The sequence below is a fragment of the Neoarius graeffei genome, chromosome 7 (genome assembly GCF_027579695.1).
Source record: "Neoarius graeffei isolate fNeoGra1 chromosome 7, fNeoGra1.pri, whole genome shotgun sequence".
Lineage (NCBI taxonomy): Eukaryota > Metazoa > Chordata > Actinopteri > Siluriformes > Ariidae > Neoarius > Neoarius graeffei.
In genome coordinates, this window is record NC_083575.1 from 59,634,813 (window position 1) to 59,656,405 (window position 21,593).

General features: G+C 44.6%; 1 protein-coding gene across 2 annotated transcripts in view; it reads left to right on the forward strand.

Annotated features, from left to right (window-relative positions):
* adka (adenosine kinase a) overlaps positions 1–21,593 on the forward strand; it is a 242,793-nt gene that overhangs the window by 196,467 nt on the left and 24,733 nt on the right. For both annotated transcript variants that reach the window (XM_060924777.1, XM_060924778.1), the window contains exons 7-8: positions 335–505; positions 18,269–18,304. In XM_060924777.1, the coding sequence (XP_060780760.1) occupies positions 335–505; positions 18,269–18,304 (207 nt within the window). The remainder of the gene's footprint in view (positions 1–334; positions 506–18,268; positions 18,305–21,593) is intronic.

Genomic DNA, 21,593 nt, shown 5'->3' on the forward strand with positions numbered 1-21,593 from the left:
GCTAGACCCTGTTTACTGCTTTCCGCTGAAGAGGATCTAGACGTTATTTTTCTCCTCCGTTGTTTTCTTGTAATCGTTGCTGTCTCGGTGTGGTGCGGTGCGGTACTGAGGTTTCCTCGCTCACGTTCATTCGTCATGCAGACAGAGTGATGAGGATAAAAATGAGCTCAGCACCTCACTCCTTCCACATATTCCACTGATGAGGAAAAAGTCTCCTCGTTTTTGAAAATGATACCCACACGATGCGTTTCCGTTCACCGCTTGAGGTTTGGTTGATTTATGTAAAGACAGCAAAACACGTTTGTCTCTAATGACCGTCATTTCTATCCTGCAGGGTTTCTTCTTGACCGTGTCCTTGGAGTCGATCCTGAAGGTGGCGAAGCACGCCTCCGAGAACAACAAGATCTTCAGCTTGAACCTGTCTGCTCCCTTCATCAGCGAGTTCTTTAAGGATTCCCTAATGAAGGTCATGCCCTATGTGGACATCCTGTTCGGCAACGAGACGGTGAGTCAGCGAGCGTCAGCCTGTAATGCAGCACAGAAGCACACGGGGCTTCCTTAAACCATCTCACAAATATTCCCAGCTACGGGACGACATTTCTACCCTTTAGACGGCTCTGTGGCACAGCCTGGATTCCAACACACGGTTTGAAAAGTCACTTGGTTGGAAAAAGGTTTTAATGGGGCTCCCGAGTGGCACAACAGAAAAGCGTCCACTCTGTAATCCAGAGATTGCTAGTCTGAATCTTGATGTTGCCGTGGCCTGGAGTCGAAGCGAGTAAATTGGAGGAAGCGTGTGATAGCTTTCGCCCTCCCTAGTTGGGAGCGGTCGTGTGATGGGGAGAGCTGTCTAGTGGGTGGGAGTTGATCATGACTAAATTAGAGAGAAAGTCAGAGAAGAATCCAGAAAAAAAAGGCTTTTAATGTTTAACGCAGGAAAATACCTGAAAGTTTATCTGCTTTGAATTAAAAAGATATAATTAATCGCAGGTGAACTTTATGTAAGGGGTTTTTTTTTTAAGTTTATCTCTCTGTGAGGCGGCAGTGCTAACCACTACACCACCGTGCCGCCCCCGAATTTATTTATTTATTTATTTATTTAACCGCCAGTGCGCTCACTATATAGTCCTCTATATAGTAATTCCCTAAACAGGGAGTAGTGAACGAGTGAGTGATTTCTGACACCTCATGAGTGTGGATACTCCAGTGAGGGGGCTGAATGATTCTAATGAACTCCCTTTGTGACATAGAAAGGGGAGACAAATCTGAACAACTTGTTCACGTTTTCTGAAATAGGCAGCCTAAAAAACTGACCTCTTCTTCTTTGGGCTACTCTTGTTAGGGGTTGCCACAGCAGATCTGCTCCGTATATTTGCTTTGGCGTAGGTGTTACACTGGATGCCCTTCCTGACACAACCCTCCCCAGTCTGTCTGGGCTTGGGACCGGCACCAAGGATGTACTGGCTTGTACAACCCCAGTAGCTGGGTATTTTACCTAACCTGCACGTCTTTGGACTGTAGGGGAAACCGGAGAACCCGGAGGAAACCCACACAGACACGGAGAGAACATGCAAGCTCCACACAGAAAGGCCCCCATCAGCCATGAGGTTTGAACCCGGAACCACTAACCACTGAATCGCTGTGCTGCCCTAAAACAAAAACTGACTGGGTGTCTTATTTCAGAGTTTGTGGGATGGTAGACACTCCAGATACCCAAATGTTATGTGCACAAGCACTGAAAAAGTGCCTTTCTTTTTTTTTGTAATGCTAATTTTAGCATCGTGGTTGTCCAGCGCTCCCTGCAGCAGTGCTTTAGTGCTTGGCGTGATGTTCTGAGCGATGTTGCACGGTGGCGTCGCAGCGGCTGTGCAGGCGGTTTAGGACATACCAACGCTCTGCGTGGCAGTGCATCTGTGCTCGCTTTGTGGATCCATGGCGTAGTGTTCCGGGTGATGTTGCCCGGCGGCGGCTGTGCTGGCGGCGTGGGACTTGTTTTCGTGCGCCTTTTGATGGGACTGTGGCTACTACACCATTGGAATGACATCCTGACCTTTATTTGGTGGATTTTTTTTTTCTCCCTATAATTGTCAAGCGACCTTGGGTTTTGAGAGAGGCACTATATAAATTGAAATTATTCATCTCATCTCATTTCATTATCTCTAGCCGCTTTATCCTGTTCTACAGGGTCGCAGGCAAGCTGGAGCCTATCCCAGCTGACTACGGGCGAAAGGTGGGGTACACCCTGGACAAGTCACATTCACACCTACGGTCAATTTAGAGTCACCAGTTAACCTAACCTGCATGTCTTTGGACTGTGGGGGAAACCGGAGCACCCGGAGGAAACGCACGCGGACACGGGGAGAACATGCAAACTCCACACAGAAAGGCCCTCGCCGGCCACGGGGCTCGAACCCGGACCTTCTTGCTGTGAGGCAACAGCGCTAACCACTACACCACCGTGCTGCCCAAGATAAGTAAATAAATAAATAAAAACAAGTAAACTCTAAAGGTGCAAAGTGACAGGAGGAGCAGGACCAGGGTTATAAACCGAACCGCTACACTTCCTTCACTATAAACCCAACCTTCACTTCCCATTTAAAAAAAAAAATAAAATACAATGAACAAACCTTTTTAGAGAAGTTTCTTTACATACAGAAAAGTGGGTCTTTGTTGTGATTGTTGGGTAAACAAAGCAAGCGATACAAACGAGTGCATGATAACGTGTGACTCGAGTCTGTCTAATCCGTCCTCTGATCTAACGTAACGGTAAAACACTTGATTGATATATTGATTGTGTGCATGTAATCGCGCTGAACAATAAAGAGGAGCATGTGTACGTTTTTTTGGGGGGGGGGGGGTAAGTGTGCACTGATTTTGAAATGTTGTTTGTGTGTACAGTTTAGCTTAGCCCATGTTTTTCTGCCTTTGTCACGTAATCTCTATGAAGGTGCCATCAGGGGGCTAGACATTCCACAATCCCCTTCAATTACTCTCGTATTTCATGATCAGAGAGCGACTGTGTCTTCTGGGAGTCATCACGGTTCCATAGCCGCAAGCGTGTGTGTGTGTTGTAGCACACTGTGACAGACAGGCAGTGTGGTAAATTGTGTTTGTGTGTGTAAGACTGCTGTGCGTCAGGCCTGACAGGCTGAAACACTGCGGCTTGCTCTGGATCTCCTCTCAGCAGCACCACAGTTCTTCCCTGCCTTTTCTGACATGCTAACAGCTGATTAGATATTAAACACCAGTAGTCCTCCCAATCACCCAGCTCCCACTCGGGCTCGTCATGGCAGGAACAGCTGTGGTAATCCATTTAAAACCAACATGGCCGCCGCCTCCCTTTTAGCTAAATTAATGAGATAATTAGGCCGCTGCACGTACAGACCCACGTAGCCTGTTAGCGCCTTCACTTTCTGTGGTATTAATGCATTACTCTTGCGGAATATTTTGGCAGCTGGATCTTGTCTGTGTGTGAGAGACGGACCTTTATCTGCACTCACAGAGTGGGCACACTGAGCTCCTTCCCTCCTTAACTGGCACGCATGAAGTGTGTAATATCCAGGGAGCAGCAATGGCCTAATTGAGTCCTTCCCCGCTTCACGACATAAACCAGAGAAAGTGAAACGTTTCAGGAAATGTAATGGCCTCCAGTTAGGTTAATTAAGCGAGCGCACAGAGCCGTCCGAGCCAAAACCAGATGGCGCTCACAAATAACACCATACACATGCTTACCATAGCACGCACGCACTCTCTCTCACTCTCTCTCACACACACACATAATCACAAACAGTTTGCCCTCCATTTGCCAGAACACATGATAAAATTCAACAATGTGAATTGTCATTACAGATGAATTTGTGCAGTCGAGGGCTGAGACAATGTAGAAAAATGTCATGATTAATTGGAACAGAATGAATAACCCTGACTGATGTAGTGTAAAGCAGTGATTAACTCCAGCGCAGAGCTCAGATTGTTTTAAATAACAGGGGAGTTAAAGCTATGATTGCTGGGAGGTTGCGAAATGATTGAAATTGCTCCGTTGCTGCTTATGAGACAGCGTGAGAGATAGACAGACAGAAAGACGAGGACAGAGGGAGAGCCTGAGAGAGCTGGATCATTGTGCAGATCTGCCCAAAGGCCTTTTCCCGAAGACCACGGCCTCCCAGTCCAGCGCCGACATGAATAATATTATTGAGCTCCCCCACTGGTCCAGACCAAAGGGGAAATTGGAGGGCTGCTTTTTGACATTTGCCAGGACAAAGGCAGAGGGACGTACAGATAAACTCTGAGTTTGTTACACAATCTGCATCTGTGTGATTTCTACTAGTCACAATTGAGTTCTTGATTTCGGACTCGATCACGTGCAAACAACTTTTGAGCTTTCATCGTGTGAGAGAGTGAGTGTATTTGTGTGTGCGTGTATGCATGCACATGTGGTTGCAGTGGCGATGTAGCTCATGGTGTGTGTATGTGTGTGTCTTCCCTTCCTGTTTGCATCTGCATGACAGGCAGGTCGTGAAAGAAGCCTAAGGCAGTGAGAGATTCGCATGACACTAGGCCTGCATCCCACAACTGATTTAGCCACACACACGCGCACACACACGCACGCATGCACACTTGAAAACAGATGTCATGTGCCACAGAGCTCACTGACATTCAAACAGGTTCTAAAGCTTCGAGCCTCCACAAGCCTCTTTTTTGGCCCTGTGCAGCCACAAGACTCTCCTGCAAACTTTTAAAGCATTTCCTTCTATTTTGCAAGAGAGATGAACATTGTGGACTGCTCAGACAGAAAGCGAGGGAGGATGGGTGGAAAGAGACAGAGAGAGAGAGAGAGAGAGAGAGGGAAGGAAGTTGTGAGTAGAGGGGGTGAGGTAATTAAAAAAAAACGCATAAGAGAAGATGCTGTCAAGGGAACTTGAGTGCAGGCTGTACACTCAAGTAGTCTCCCATGGCATCACCCACAGCTCTCAATTAAAGCCTGACTATCTGCATACGCCTCCTGTGGAACGGCCGCCAAGGCGACATTGTGAGAGACACAATTAGACTTGTTAGAGAGAGGGATTTACTTTCCTGACTGCATGCACTAGTTGTCAGTGCTGTTCCTGATTTGGGCTCGTTCTCAAAAACAATCCCAGATCCGTTAGTTAATGTAGCACTTTTCTCATTGTGATTGAAGGTTTGGTTACGCCGTGTGGAATACCATACATGGGGCTCCTCAAGCTAAATAATCGGCAAGTTATGCAATAACAAAAGCACAGTTTTGCACAAATTGAATCCTGCGTTTGACCTGCATTGTGTACCTACAGGTTGCCATGCCCTGGTAATCATTTGGGAGTTGCCTACACCATTACTTCGCGTTTGTGTCGGTTATATAAGGGTGATATTTCAGCAGGGTATTTTTCCTCTCTCTCTCTCTCTCTCTCTCTCTCTCTCTCTCTCTCTCTGTTTCTCTCGGCAAAAATAAATATAGCTTGAAAGTGTTTGATGGAGGTGAGTGTAGTGTAGTGAAGTGAGCAGATGTTTCTAATAATTTGTTACCTCTCAGTAGTGTGGAATATATATATATATATATATATATATATATATATATATATATATATATATATATATATTCTCAAAAATATCAAATCAAACTTGGTGCATGTGCGCCGTATGCACCAATCAGATACTGAGTATTCCTATAAGTCAAGTTTATTTGTACAGCGCTTTTAACAATAAACATTGCTGCAAAGCAGCTGTACAGAATTTGAACGACTTTTAAAGCATGAGCTAATTTTATCCCTAATCTATCCACAATGAGAAGCCTGTAACGACGGTGGCAAGGAAAAACCCCCTCAGAACACATGAGGAAGGAACCTCGAGGGGAACCAGACTCAAAAGGGAACCCATCCTCATTTGGGCGACAACAGACAGCATGACTAACAGTTTTAACATGAAGTCAGTTTCGTTGATGTCATAAACTCTTCACTGAGTCATTCTTACTTGAGTGCTATAAGGGGTCAAACAAGCCGAGACAAGCTGACTTATACCATAACACGTATGTTTTTTTGACTGTCGTGACCCAGGTCTTGCATCTAAACACAGGACGCAACCTGTTTTAGCGTATGCCATCATCATGCCGGTGATATTTTCACATAACTTACAAAAAAAAAAAAACACCGTGTACTCTGATAACATCAGTACTGGATGAATATCAGCTAAGCATCAATAATCAGCGGATATTAAGAGATCAGATATAGGAACAAGCAATGTGTCTATAGCAAAGACATGTAGCCTTAGGTAACTTCATACGGGTAAAATATTTCAAATATCCTGGCTGTCACTCAGAAGGTTCCCTTTTGAGTTTCGTCGTTTCGTCCTTGTGTCGTCTCCCCGAGTTCTTTCCTCGTCACTGTCGCCTCTGGTTTGCTCGCTAGAGATCTACACCTGCATCCAGATTTCTGTAAACCGACAGTACTTTGTGATGTTTGAAAACACTGTACAAGTCAAATTAAATAGCCGTAAAAAAAAAATGTAAGATGGCTCCGGTATACAGTAATGAGCTGCGTAACTTCAGTAACCTTTGACCAGGAAGATTCAAATAAAAAGGCCCTCATCTTTGGATTTCTGTTCGGACGGCTATTAGTCTCCTCAGTCCTGAGTTCAGCATGTGGCATCACCTCAGTGTGGCTGTTTACATCATCAACAGTTTAAAAAGAAAAGAAAAAAATCACTTCTCTACTTTACTTTCGATCAGTCCACATAGACACATGAGCTGGTTAAATCTCTAACACTGACCATACAGTTAACTGTTTCGGCAAAGCGAATGTTCACTGGCTAGCTTGTCGCTAATAAAACGCACACTTTCTTGGAGGCGTCCATGTTTTTTTTTTCCATTCTGTAGCTCGAAAGTTTTATGTAATTCGTCTTCCAAGTGAAGTCGAGAGAGTTATCTGTAACTGAGAAGAATGTTGTAAGAAAATGATTATGTAGAACGATGATCAAATCTTGAAGCAAATAGTTTGAGGGGAAAATGACTACAGAACCAGTATTTTTTTCAGCGTTATTTTTATTAATTAAAAGACACTTCATGTCTTAAAGTAATACTGGACTGTTACATTGCATTACATTAATGGCATTTAGCAGACACGCTTATCCAGAGCAACGTACAACATACCCAGAGCAGCCTGGGGAGCAGTTGGGGGTGTGGTGCCTTGCTCAAGGGCACTTCAGCAGGAATCTAAAATATGAAACAGATTTTGTTTGTTTACCACATAATTCCATATACTAGTGCATCTCAAAAAATTTGAATACCATGAAAAAGTTCCTTTTTTTTCATAATTTAATTCCAAAAGGTAAACTTTCATATATTCTATATTCATTACATGTAAAGTGAAATATTTAAAGCCTTTTTTGTTTTAATTTTGATGATTATGGCTTATAGCTCATGAAAATCAGAAATCCAGTATCTCAAATTATTAGAATATTCCCTAAGATCAATCAAAAAAAGGATTTAATACAGAAATGTCCAACTTCTGAAAAGTATATTCATTTATACACTCAATACTTGGTTGGGGCTCCTTTACCATGAATTACTGTATCAATGCGGTGTGGCATGGAGGTGATCAGTCTGTGGCACTGCTGAGGTGTTATTGAAGCCCAGGTTGCTTTGATAGTGGCCTTCAGCGTATCTGTATTTTTGGGTCGGGTGTTTCTCATCTTCCTCTTGACAATAACCCATAGATTCTCTATGGGGTTCAGGTCAGGCAAGTTGGCTGGCCAGTCAAACACAGTAATATCATGATCAGCAAACCATTTGGTAGTAGTTTTGGCACTGTGGGTAGGTGCTAAGTCCTGCTGGAAAAGGAAATCGGCATCTCCAAAAGGTCGTCAGCAGATGGAAGCATGAAGTGCTCTAAAATCTCCTGGTAGATGACTGTGCTGACTTTGGACTTGATAAAATACAGTGGACCAACACCAGCAGATGACATGGCACCCCAAATCATCACAGACTGTGGAAACTTCACACTGGGCTTCAAACACCTTGGATTCTGTGCCTCTCCACTCTTCCTCCAGACTCTAGAACCGTGATTTCCAAATTAAATGCAAAATGTACTTTCATCTGAAAAGAGGACTTTGGACCACTGAGCAACAGTCCATTTCTTTCTCTCCTTAGCCCAGATAAGACACTTCTGACATTGTCTCTGGCTCAGGAGTAGCTTGATATTAGGAATGTGAAAGTTGTATCCCCTTTCTTGAAGATGTCTGCTCGTGATGGGTCTTGATACACTGACACCAGCCTCAGTCCACTCCTTGTGAAGCTCTCCCAAGTTCTTGAATCAACTTTTCTTGACAATCCTCTCAAGACTGCGGCCATCCCTGTTGCTTGTGCACCTTTTCCAGCCACCCTTTTCAGCAATGACCTTTTGTGGCTTACCCTCCTTGTGGAGGGCATCAGTGATCATCTTCTGGACAACAGTCAAGTCAGCAGCCTTCCCCATGATTGTGGTTGTGTGTACTGAACTAGACCGAGAGATACACTGTGTTCATACTGTTTTACTCAAACTCGAAATGAAATATTCTAATATTTTGAGATGGGGTTTTTTTAATGTTTTTGTACTGTATGCCATACTGATTAAAATTAAAATAGAAAAATGCTTGAAACATTTTAGTTTATGTGTAATGAGTCTATAATATATAACATTTTCACTTTCTTAAATAACTGACGGAAAATATTGAACTTTTTCACAATATTCTAATTTTTTGAGATGCACTAGTATGTTCCAGATGTTATTTCATAGTTAGGGTGTCTTCAGTATCGTTCTACAATGTAGAAAATCGTCAAACTACAGAAAACCCTATGAATAAGTAGGGGCATCCAAACTTTTGACTGGTACTGTAAATCTTAATGTTAGCAAAAATTTCCTGAAAGATGTGAAATGCATTAGAGAATTATAAGAATGTATGTTGCTATGCGTGAAATAAGTGACAAATAAGTAGCGTCGAGACCACACACCGTTCATGTAACGCCGTTGAAAAGCCTCGAGATTTGCCATTTCAAGCAACACTTGATAGATTTGTGGTTTGTTGGAACACAGTTTTCATACCTCGGAGGGATCGTGGAAGGTTTGCGTGTTGCTGTGGGATTCCAGTCGGGTTTGCGCTGGGAAAGTTCACCTAACAACTATAATCTGAGAGCTCAGGAGCTTTTGCCCAGAATATCCTGCAGCACGAGCCGCAGAAGCCATTTTCCACTGAGGGAGGTTCACAGGGAGGTCCAGGCCCTGACACACACACACACACACACACACGCGCGCAGAGGCCTTCAGCCTGGGTGTGCAGCAGCATAGTAATGATGGATGGAAGAGAAGACACGGCACTGAGGGCAGATCAATAGCTGCCACCATGGCTGGTGTATTTCTTTCACAGCGTCTGAGTGCAGGATGTCGGCTTGTTGTTGCCAGTATGATTTGGAGAAGTTTAACAGCAGCATGCTCTGTTGCACCATATATCAGCCAGCTTGACTTTTGGCAGCTCTCGTAGTGAGACCATACACTTGGAGAAAGTCCTGTCGGATTTGCAGAATTGTGGAATTATTGAGATTATTGCTGTTTTGATTTCTGTTTTAGTCGATGAGACCTAATGTTTGCATATTATTTATATTAACTTCTATGTAGTCTATTTAGTTTTCATAGTTACTGTAATTATCAGCCCTGTTTCTATGATGTGCAATATTGTGTACACACACACACACACACACACACACACAGTCATGCACACTTGAACAAACACACAGTCACGTGTCCATGCTGTCACCCGTATCTCGTGTCATGGAACAAGGGGAGGACTGATGCGTCTCCAGGGAAGTACCTGTCATTTCTCTAATGAGATCATCATTCCCAATGCCCATCTGACTCCGCTGCTACTCACCTGTCATACATGACCAGAGAATTCGCACAAATGAAAGCCTTTTTTGTTTTTGTTGGTTTTTTTTTTTTAAACACACAAGCTCCTTGTAGGCAGCGTGACGGAGAATAAACTACCTGAGACTGTCTGCTTAGAAATATCTGTAGAATCCAAAAAGCTGTCAGAACAAACTTAATCTGGTGTTACAGAGGGAACAGGAAATTGGACACAGTGCACTTATGAGTGTTATTTTCCAGTTAAAATTATGACACGACTACTATTTTTTTTTTCCTCCATATGGGGAAGGTTTTGTTTGTAGGGATGTCAAACACTCTTAGGGAGGAAAAAAGTTCAGTTTAAAACCCTTAAGGCTTCTTCGTTTACAGCTCTGTACAAATGTATAAATGCGTCAGTGAGGTTTCCAAGCAGAACCACTTTGAAAGTGAATAATCCTTAACTGTACAAAGAACCTTTTTCATAAGTGAGTATGGATCAAATAATGAACAGAAATGAATTACTTTTTTGGGAGCAGTGCAGTGGTTAGCACTGTTGCCTCACAGCAAGAAGGTTCTGGGTTCAAACCTCATGGCTGACTGGGCCCTTTGTGTGTGGAGGTTGCATGTTCTCCCTGTGCCTGCATGGGTTTCCTCCAACAGTCCAAAGACCTGCAGATTAGGTCAACTGGCTACTCTAACCCTGTGATAGATTGGCGGCCTGCCCAGGGTGTACCCTGCTTCTCGCCCAAAAACCCTGACGGATAAGCGGTGTAGATCATGGATGGATGGAGTTATTTTTTGATGAATCACATTTTATATTCAAATGTGACCTCCCAAATTTGCATCTTGCTGATGTCACCATTTTGATGGTGCACCATTTTATGGTGCTTGACGTGACCAACAGTTTTTCAGCATATGGTTCGGATGTTGTAAAACACACCGGGGCGTTACAGAGTGGACCGTGGAGACTGTGTGAAAAAGGACCAGCAGCTGCAGTTACATGGGAAGCCGTGTAGAGAGAAGCAGCTTTGGGACGATTCCCGATTCAAGTGCCGGTTCTATTCCCTGGACCAGCAGGAATGGCTGAAGTGCTCTTGAGCAAGGCACCTAAACCTAACCCCAGGCTGCTCTGGGTACGTTATACGCCTGCTATAAGAATCTAAATGCCTGTAATGCAATACATACTTTAGACTTAAGCTCTCAGTGTACTTCATACAGACATGACGTTCGCCTGGTTTCCACGAGCAGTAATTGTTGGGCAAATGTGGAAGCTTTGCTCACTGTGTCTTTGCACATGGCAGCTGGACAGACTCTGCAAACGAACACATGATGAAACCAAGCTTGTGATTAATTGTTTCAAACAAGGCGTGTCCAGGCTAATTCATTGCAAGTATTGCACGTTTCGCTAGCATGTGAAACAAGTAGTTCTTCCTATTCCCTGTTACTTCCAGCAACTCCTGCATAGTAGAGGACCTGGGTTAGAAATGTGTGCACATAATTTAGGAGAGGACAACTCTGCTGTTTATAGGCTAATTTGAACCCAAGGAATAACTTGGGATGTGTGCCAAAATCGCTATCCGGAGCGAACAGGCTGAAAATTACCAGTCCAAGGTGGCTGCCGGTAGCCATAATGAAAATTGTCAATTTTTGAACCACTCATCACAGAAGTATGTGCAATACCTCATTTTATGGGTTTGTGAATATGGGGAATCCATTGGTGACATCATTTTCATGATCGAATGAAAAGGGAACAAGCTATGGTCAAGGGCAAGGTTTTAAAAAAATAAATAAATAAATAAATTGCCCAAAATTGCAGTTTCACAGAAAACATGAGAAAACCAGAATAACCCTACCTCAAACATGAAATCATGGAATTGGGAGACCTGTGCACAAAATTTAGGAGAGTATAAGAAAGCAAGCATTTGATTTAATAAGAGAAATTGTATTTTCAATCATACTATTATGATCGATGGAATGTTAGCTTAAAGTGAAAAATACAAAACAAAACTTACTACTTTAGTAGGCAGCGATATCTTGAGAGCCGAAATGTTTAACAGCCAACAATACAACTTTTAACGTCACGCACTATTACTGTTTATCACATAAACCAGGGTCAGGAACATGAAGAGGAACACAGTAGTAATACCAGTGGCCATCTTGGATTGGTCATTTTCAGGCTGTTCGCCCTGGATAGCAATTTTTGGCACACGTCCCAAGTTATTCCTTGGGGTCAAATTAGGCTGGAACGGTTGAGTTATCCTCTCCTAAATTATGTCTAAGACAGGTCCTAGACTAGCATCTTCTTCCGTAGCTCTTCTGCCATCTTCTTGCTCTAGTTGTGGAAATTGTCATGAAATTTTACTAGTGCCACCTGCAGTACTGGAGAACTCGTATGCGATGGCCAGTCATTATTATTATTATTATTATTCTCGTCTCATTATCTGTAGCTGCTTTATCCTGTTCTACAGGGTCGCAGGCAAGCTGGAGCCTATCCCAGCTGACTACGGGTGAAAGGCGGGGTACACCCTGGACAAGTCGCCAGGTCATCACAGGGCTGACACATAGACAACCATTCACACTCACATTCACACCTACGGTCAATTTAGAGTCACCAGTTAACCTAACCTGCATGTCTTTGGACTGTGGGGGAAACCGGAGCACCCGGAGGAAACCCACGCAGACACGGGGAGAACATGCAAACTCCACACAGAAAGGCCCTCGCCGGCCACGGGGCTCGAACCCGGACCTTCTTGCTGTGAGGCGACAGCGCTAACCACTACACCACCGTGCCGCCCATTATTATTATTATTATTATTATTATTATTATTATCATCTCATCTGGCCAACAGGCGATGAGTTTATGCCCTCGTGTGTTCTCTGTCCGGCGTCATCCACATTTCACAAAAATCGCTTCTTCTCTCTCAGTTCTTCACTGATTTTTATTCGTTTTGGCAGGAAGGTAGGTCTGCCTGGGGTGTATATAGCTTCTACCCAAATTTGCATAATTGCAATTAATAATGAAGATCTGGAGTAATTAAGCCCTAACGAGCAGTTTCCACACAAATCTTCTCCCTCAGTTCTTCACTGATTTTGATTCTTTCTGGCATGAAGGTGGTGGTACCAAGGGTGCATATAATTTCTACCCAGATTTGCTTAATTACAATTATTAATGAAGTTATGGGCTAATTAAGCCTTAATGAGCAGTTCAACAAAAATCGCTTCTTCTCGGTCAGTTCCTCGCCGTTTTGGATCCTTTCTGACGAATAGGTCGGCATTCCTGGGGTGTATACAGCTTCTATATATAGCTTGTATAGAGTGTATATACAGTAGCTTTCAACATTTATTGCACAAGGTGGCCCACTTTAGATCGTTCCTTCTGGACTAGTCGGGGCCAGAGTGAGCGACGCCGTCCTTGACGGTCTCCTTCTGAAAGCCTTCGTCTGTGCTGTGGAAGATGACTTTTTTTTTGTATTCAGTTTTCTGATCTCCATGAATTGTTCGCGAACACACTTTAGCGTAGTGCTTCGGTGAGAATGCGAACAGGGTTTTCACTTTATTTTATTAATATAATGCTCTGTAACCCTGAGGTAGACGGTTACTCGCATACTCCCAGTAGCTTCCCTGAAAAAGAGACATCCTAGTTTTCACCATTAGCACGTAATCACAGCAAGTCGCAGTGTGTTAGTTCAATCATTCAGACTATGAAGACGTGTTACAAATTATGTTGACAGCCCTGAGTGTTTGCGATATTACACTGTTATACATGAACGTGTTAAGTTTAACTGATTCTGAGCAGCATGGTGTGTTGCATCTTGCGTGTGTGTGTGTGAGTGAGTGGCCTGCAGCTCAGCACGTTCGCCTGTGAATATGTGCATTTAGCTCCACTATATTTACACACAGCCATTAGCCGGTTTATTTATCATGCCAGAGCCGCAGCTGGAGTCTGAAGCCCACGAACTTGTTTACATGCAAACGTACATTCCAGTGATGGGTTGAGGGGACAATGGCAGGCTTTGAAAGAGATCAGAACATACTCCAGTGCGGTTATAATGCTGTCATTGAGAGCGAGGTCACGTGCTGAAGTGGAAATGTTTTTTCTCGCACAAGCTCGTCTCCTCTCCTCCATACAGGACAGGAGAGACAGCAGTCAGCGCCCGTGATTCTGGTAATGATATCATTACGGCAAGCAATTGCTTCTCCTGCATTGTTTAACAAAGGCACGTTTGAAGTGCTGCGCTCGAACCCCAGACTGAGCTTTTACGTGCTGCCAGTACACTGCAAGTGGAACCAAAACGAGGGGAAGGAGATCAAGAGGAGGCACCTTTTTTCATGAGCTCTCCACTCTCTTTAAAAATAGAAAGTAGAATGAACATCTCCAAACGACAGCTAGGTAAAAGGCCAAGGGTCGGGTTTTTCTTGTTTCGTTTTTTTGGATTTGTTTTGTTGGTTTAAGTGGACACTCCCCTCTTCACACACATCACATGCAGCCAGGATGTTTTGATGACCTCATTATTGAGGCTGCCGCGCTGCACAGAACGTTTCCTTTAAGAGCTTGCCCTGTGGATATTTTCTTTCTCTTCTAACTGTGTCACACACTAGTTGTGCACACAGTGGAGGGAGTGGAGCGGAGCGGTTAGCCGTGGAGACGGCAAAATCAAGAGCCGTTTCTCACTGCAGCGTACAGTCGAACTGGCTACCTGCCATTTCTAACCACATCAAAATCCAACATCCATCAGGAGCCAATCCCGACTGAGCGTTAACAAACACTCGAGTGCCTTCAGGGGTGTACAGGGCAATACATTAAGCACCTCCTAATGAAAGAGGCTCTTGTGTGGAAATGAGACCGAATGCACCGTTAGTGGTTTCGGGTTGTCACGGTGGGTTCTGTTCATTTGATTAGCCATTGATCCGGTCCCATTTAACGCTTTGTTAGTGGCCATGTTCTTGTTTTACGTCATGATTTACATAAGACCTGGAGGACAGGGTCCACTAGCGAGCTGGTCTTAAGTGGTAATTGCAAGAGGCAGTAGTAAATAAAGGATTAGTGGGTTTAAATGAATTTATTTTGAAAAGCTCTTTGCAGCAAACATCTCTCTCTCTCTTGCACTCACTCTTTTTCTCTCTCTCTCGCTCTCCCTCTCTGTTGTTTGTCGCCCGTCACGCTCCACTTGGCCTGCTGCATTCTCAGGGGAGTACCTTAACACCTCAGCAGTGCTCGCTTTCTTCCCCTAATCTTTCTTTTCCCCTGCCCAGATTACTGTATCGATATCCATCTGCCGGCCTCCTCTAAAGGCCCGTGACCCTCCACTGACTCGTATCGATGCGTGTGCGACTCACAGGCAGCGATTATGAAATTACGCCTCAATCGGCCTCATCTGTAACCTACAATGGCACCTTTGTTTGCCTGCTGTATCAGTGTTTGCCGTATCCCAGCAGTCCTAATCCAGGACGTAACAAAGCGAGAAATAACATCTCATGGCTGGGTTTGTCAGACCGTGCCCCTCTCTGCTAGTTGTTTTTGCAGCAACTTGATGATTTGAGAGATGCGTCTCTCCCTTTGGCTCTGAAAATCCTGGGCTTGGTTGAACTGGCTTGCACTTGCACTCAGGTCTTGCCAAGTAGAAGTGCTCTAGCGAACCCTAAACCACAAACCTGCCTGGCCAAGAACTCCTCCGTCCTTCGTGTAAACCGTTTCAGCCATGTCGTTTTTCTTTGTTTGTTTTAAAGGGGTACCAAATATAATATATACAGTTGCTGATGTGGCAAAGTAACGTATTCTTAAGTATTCTATCAAATTTATATACTAGGAAACAACGAAATATCTTGGTAATTGTAAATATAATACTTTATACGCTAAACCGCACAAGAGTCGCCATTTTTAAAAGACCGTGACGTCAGCGCTACCCACTGCACTAGCGGAACTCTGCGAAATAGAGGAGAGAAGCGTGTAATCATGGTGTCGGGCGCATCAAGTGAAAGCGACAGCTCTGTCGAATCATACGAAGAGATCCCGCAAGACACACTGCAAGCAGGCTATGGCTTAGAAGGGTACCAGTTTGAACCTAGGAGAGGCACTCTCGACTCCGGTGATGAAATAAGAGAAGAAAGCTCGGATGACGGCGAGGATGAGACTGATGCTGACCATGGGCATGGCGAGCGTGGGGCAGAGCGTCTGCGTGCAGGTGACACGGCGTGGCGCTCGTGCGGAAAATCTAACGTGCTCACGAGTCCAGCAGAATTTATTTGCTGCAATGAGATAGGCGCCACCCGTGGACTTGCGAAATCGTCGCAAGAGGCAGGAACAGGTATTTCACACGTGCTATTCCCAACCTCAGTGAGCCAACACAACTGGGCACATACATACGTCATGAGTGTTACGCAGAGAAAATGAACGTGCATTCTGATTGGATAAAATTAATATCATGGCGGGCTGTTCAAACTGCGGAAATAGTTTGCTCGAGCTACTTTCAAAACACTATAACTTTCCAACCTTAGAACAAAAAACTTTTGTAAGTCTTGAATAAGGTTCGTCAATGTGTGTTTTATTGTTATATTTGCTCTATATATTGCCCTCTGTTCCCCTTTAAGCAAAGCACCTGACGGTGTGAACGCAATGGTTATCTGGGTGTCTTCAACCTTCTGGCATTCTCCGAGCCCCATGTCAGGCCTGGCCGGTTGTCAGAGTGGCCTAACCCCGTCCGCTTAATGCTGGTTTATCCTGTTCAGTGACTACAGATGCAGTCCCCGAGCTATCATTCCTCATTAAACCACTCTGTCTCGCTCTGGCTCAGGCTCTGCACGTCTTTGTTCTTTCCCTTCTCTCCAGACCTTTCCCATGAGCCATAAATTACAGAGGGTGGAGAAGACCTCGTAAGCTTTTTCACCACCGCATGCAACTTGTGCAACTCGTTGCAAAGGAAAGGAGGAAAAATTCAAGAAGCCGTGATGAACGTGCAGTGTTGATTTTCAGGCTTGAACTCTGAATCACTGCGGATGCGAATAATCGGCGCGGCTTTCTGAATGGGGAAAGAGCCATAGTTTTTCCGCCAATGAAACTCTCAGTGAAACTGCGCATGAAGAATGTTCTCGCCGTTTCATCACTGATTTTGTCCTCTTGTCCTTGTAGTTGATAATAATTAAGGACCTCATAATGCTTAAAGCGTGTATAGTGCGGCATGGGCACGTGTCGAGCGTTAATTGCACGCCGGTTTCCTGTAAGAGCGAGCTCTTTTGACGATCTTGACCACCGAAGAGTGTCTGCTTCAATTTTCCAAAGGGGAGCTGAATTGCTGCTAATTCCAGGAGTTAATCTTGAAATAATACTGTTTAATCACTCTTAATAAAAGTGTGGTTCACCTTGGCTGCCTGTTAGCTGCTGTATCACATCATTGAGCTATAATTGGTGCCATGAAACTTGGAAGCTTTTCTGCAGGGATTTAGGATTTTCTCAAGTTTATGGTGCAAGTTGTAGATCTAACCTTGATGCATTTAACCTCTGAGCCGCACACACTTGCATAAATACACACGCGTGCAGCTTCATAACCCTGGAAAGACTCTTGAAGCCTGGGACTGGAACCAAACACAAACAACTAAATGTCACACAAGGATATTGTTTATGTAGCGCTCGGAGGATTTTGTTCTCGTCCTAGATGGAGTCTTTCCTTATTCTCGATACATGTCAGATGTGTTTGCGTGCGCGTGTGTGTTGGCGTGGGGTAGATTAATGGACCCGTCTTGTGTTTATTATCCAGCGTTGGTGACAGACAGACTGTGCGTAACCCTGCTGGGACCCTCTGCCCTTCCAGCCGTGTAGCTGGATCCCCCTCCTCTCCATCCTTTAAAGAGCCGCGTTGTTCCAACTGCTCCCTGGGGTCACACTGCCAAGCAGAGGGCATGACCTAGCACGCACATAATTGGCTTTATTTCTCCATCACATCACGGCGCTGCTTTATAGCTTTTATTGTTTGCTATCAAGTGCGAATATCCTTCCTTCACATGCCGCTCGTGATATCCCGAACGCTGAATTAGATTTTCATTTATTCATTTGGAAGCCGCTTTTATCCAACATCTTGGTTGCAGAATGTCTGTGTGGGGTTTTGTTTTATGTGTCCACTGTGGAGCCTTTTTTGTTTGTTTGTTTGGTTTGTTTTTTTCCTTTTTAATGTAGTGGTATTGCTGCTTATGTAAAGACAGCAGAGCAATTTGAAATTGGATCTTCATTCGACATGTCTTTCTTTTCTTATGAGGGTGGAAAATGTGAACAGCGTAGCGAGGCAATATGACGAGGCACACGGGCTTTGGAGACAGGAGTGTGTGGGCTAAGTGAAATGCTATCACTGCGGCGGTGTGTAATTAAGCGTGTGTGTGTGTGTCTTGTTTTGCAGGAGGCTGCCACGTTCGCGCGCGAGCAGGGCTTCGAGGTGAGTGGACATCAGCTCGCATGCACTAAACACATCCTAAAGGATTATTTTTCAGCTGATAATGAAGTTCTTTTTCGGACAGTGATTGATGCACTATTATACTCCCTTGGCCCCCTCGCAGCAGTCGCCATAGCAACCTGGCAGTCGTCATGGTTTCTTTGTTCAGCCAGCGTTGCCTCTCTCTCTCTCCTCTCTCTCTCTCTCTCACACACTCACTCACACACACACACACACACACACACACACACATTCTCTCCTCTGCTCCCTCTCTCACAGACACACACATACACACATTCTCTCCACCGCTCCCTCTTACACACACACACCTCTCCCCTCTCTCTCCTTTTCTGTTATGACGCATTCCTCCCAGGCCTGCACCCAACATCGCCTACAGATGTTATTTATTGAATTTTGAGAAGGCTCTTGGGAAGAGAGAGAGAAGTCCTGAGGGGCAGGCTGAGCACAGGCTGCGATTGGCAGGTGGCTTTGTTAAGGAGCCCACCTTGTTAGCTTCATTAGGCTATGAGGATTCACTGCTCAGCTGTGGTATTATCCTCAATTATGCAGCGCTTTCGTCCCATCATACACACACCCCTCCTCTCACACACACACACACACACACACACACACACCTCCTTTCCTTCTCCCTCTGTTCTCCCCTCCCTCATAAATACTGGATCACATCTCCTCCAAATATGTAAACAGTGATTGGTTGTGTTAATGCATTACATGTCAGAATATTAAGAGTTATGAGAAAGTGAATAGGTGAGAGCGGATAATGCTAATGTACTACTGGATTCACATGGGGGGGGGGGGGGCGTGTTGGCCCTGTCCTGGGCTCGTAAAATGCAAATTCATACGGAAAGTAAATGTGAGTTTAGGAACGATATGCTTAAATAATTGAAGTGGCTTATCTTTTTTTCAAGCGCAGAGCTATCCGCCTGAATGTGTTTCTTCTCGGTATGAATAATTGTCTTCACCAGGATCACTCAAGGTGCGATCGACGTGACTGGAATGCAGAGCGGCAGAGTCGGGGAGAGAGAGAGAGAGAGAGAGGGAGATACAGGGAAAGGGGTGAGGGCGGGAGAGATGGGAGAGAGAGAGAGAGAGTGCGGAGGGGAGATGGAGAGAGAGAAAGAGGCGAGGAAGGGTTGGTGAGCCAGAGCGAGGGAAGAAGAGAGGAGGGGGTGAGGGCTCGCATTGCACACAGTAAATATATAAATGGCAAGCACTGTCACACACTGTGAGTACCTCTTCACTGATGTCACGCACGTCAATTTGATTTAAGGCTCATGAGAGGGGGAAAAACTCACAAGCTACTTTTTTTTCCCTGTAAACCCACATCAAAAATCGGACAAGGTGAAATGCATGCATGTAGGCTAAATTTCTCTCCACTCGTTTTTCTTTCTCCCCACCCCAAATGAATTTGTGCCCTCTGAGACGTCGCCACACATCAGTTGCTTTTCCACAGCAGCTAGTCAGGAAAATGGCTAAGGAGCGTTCACACCGACACCACCAGATTGACTCTTTGTGCTTCAGTTCCCAGTGCATTTCCCTTCTTCTCTTAAACCGCAACACACCGTGCCGCACGCCTATAGCTCAGAATAGCTTGTGTATCTTTTTTTTTTTTTTTAAATGGTTATGCCTTTGTGTCCTTGTAACATCCGCTGCAGCGCTCCAATACATGGAAAACACAACCTTTCCACAGATCCGCATTAGCATCTACAAGACGTGCCTCTTCCCGGAGGTGTTTTGTGCATCCTCCATGGTGGCCAGGTCAATTGTGAGAAACGAGTATGAAATCCCCGAGTCTAAAACAAGTGAAAAATCAAACACATCTGTTCCGCTTCCATCTAATCCCTGTTGCTCAGAGATGGAGTCTTGTTAATAAATCGATTTACATCTCAAGAAGGTAGATAAGAGCATGTTATTTTTCTCCTGTATTGAACCATCATTAGACCAGGCGCACACTGTGATCCGATCCTCATCTGTTGTGCTTAAATAGCATTAGATGTTGAATCCGCCGCAGGCTAATTGAATGTTCTGTTGGATGCTGTTCCTCTGACAGATTACAGTGGAGGAGTCGTTTTTAGTAGCTTTAATATGGATACAGAATTGGGCTCCCTAATAAGGGTGGATATTTTTCCTCCCCCATTTTTTTTTATTTTTTATTATCGTTCCTTTCATGGTTATTAAATGAGGTGATTATCACTGACCACATCCTTAAGGGTTTTTATTAACTGAGAGAAACCACTGAATAGTGGTGTATTCTGGATATGCATAAGCATAATTAAGCCGTGCTGAATGTTTTTTTTTGTGGTCAAACTTTTGCCCGGCCACCTCCTCGATCTAATGAATAGAAACGTATTGAGTAGGCAGGAGTAGAAAGTGAAATGAATATGATAATATGTGTGAGACCGTGCCGAGGGAGTGTAGATGGGCTGCTCGAATCTGGCCATGTGTCGAGGAAATTGTTGTACGGCATTGAAATGTAGAGAAGCACAAAAGCCCTGGTTAATCTCCCCGTGTCGGAACAATACAGCAACCGAGCGAGCTGATGAGTGCAGTCTTGATCAGTGTGTGGATTTTTTTTTTTTTTTTTACTGCACTCTTGGGCCTTGGACGTGACGCCGTCTAGTTTGAAATTCAGCCTCGGTGACAAATTGGCTTGGCAAAATCTTGCGATCCGTTACTTAGCTCCACATTATAGCCACCCACCTACTCTTCCTCCCCAGCCCTGGATCCGTAAGCCTCTTCAGCAGAGATTACGGTCTGTGTTTGGGGAAATAATTTATAAACCCACACCATATTTAATTTGAGAGCGTCTGTATCAGTAGGGAATCGGCAGCACGAGGGTCCACTGTCCCCAAGCAGCTGATCCGTTTTCCCTCAGCGCATCCTGTCTTCGGAGCAAGGTTTTCCTGGGAAGCCTCTCCGCTCCCGGAAGAGCTCTCGCCTTTTCTCACGCTGGTCTGGGGGATCCAGTTTACACTACGCCTTGATGGGTTAATTAGAAGAGGAGCTCTGACAGCTGATATTCAGATCAAAGTGAACAGACGTCGGAGCTGTTCTCGGTCCCTCAGGCGTATGCTGTGCATTCACGCCAGCGCCGTGCAGAGATAAGTGTCTGAAGGCAAGGTGGGAAGGGAAACGCAAGCAGTCATCACCTACAACATCTCTGCTCCTCCCTTCCGTTAACAACGTGCTGCTCACTAAACGAAGAGATCTTTTAGACAGGATTGATCAAGAAGTGTTTCTGTTCCGCAAATCAAAGCTTTGCGTCTCCAAT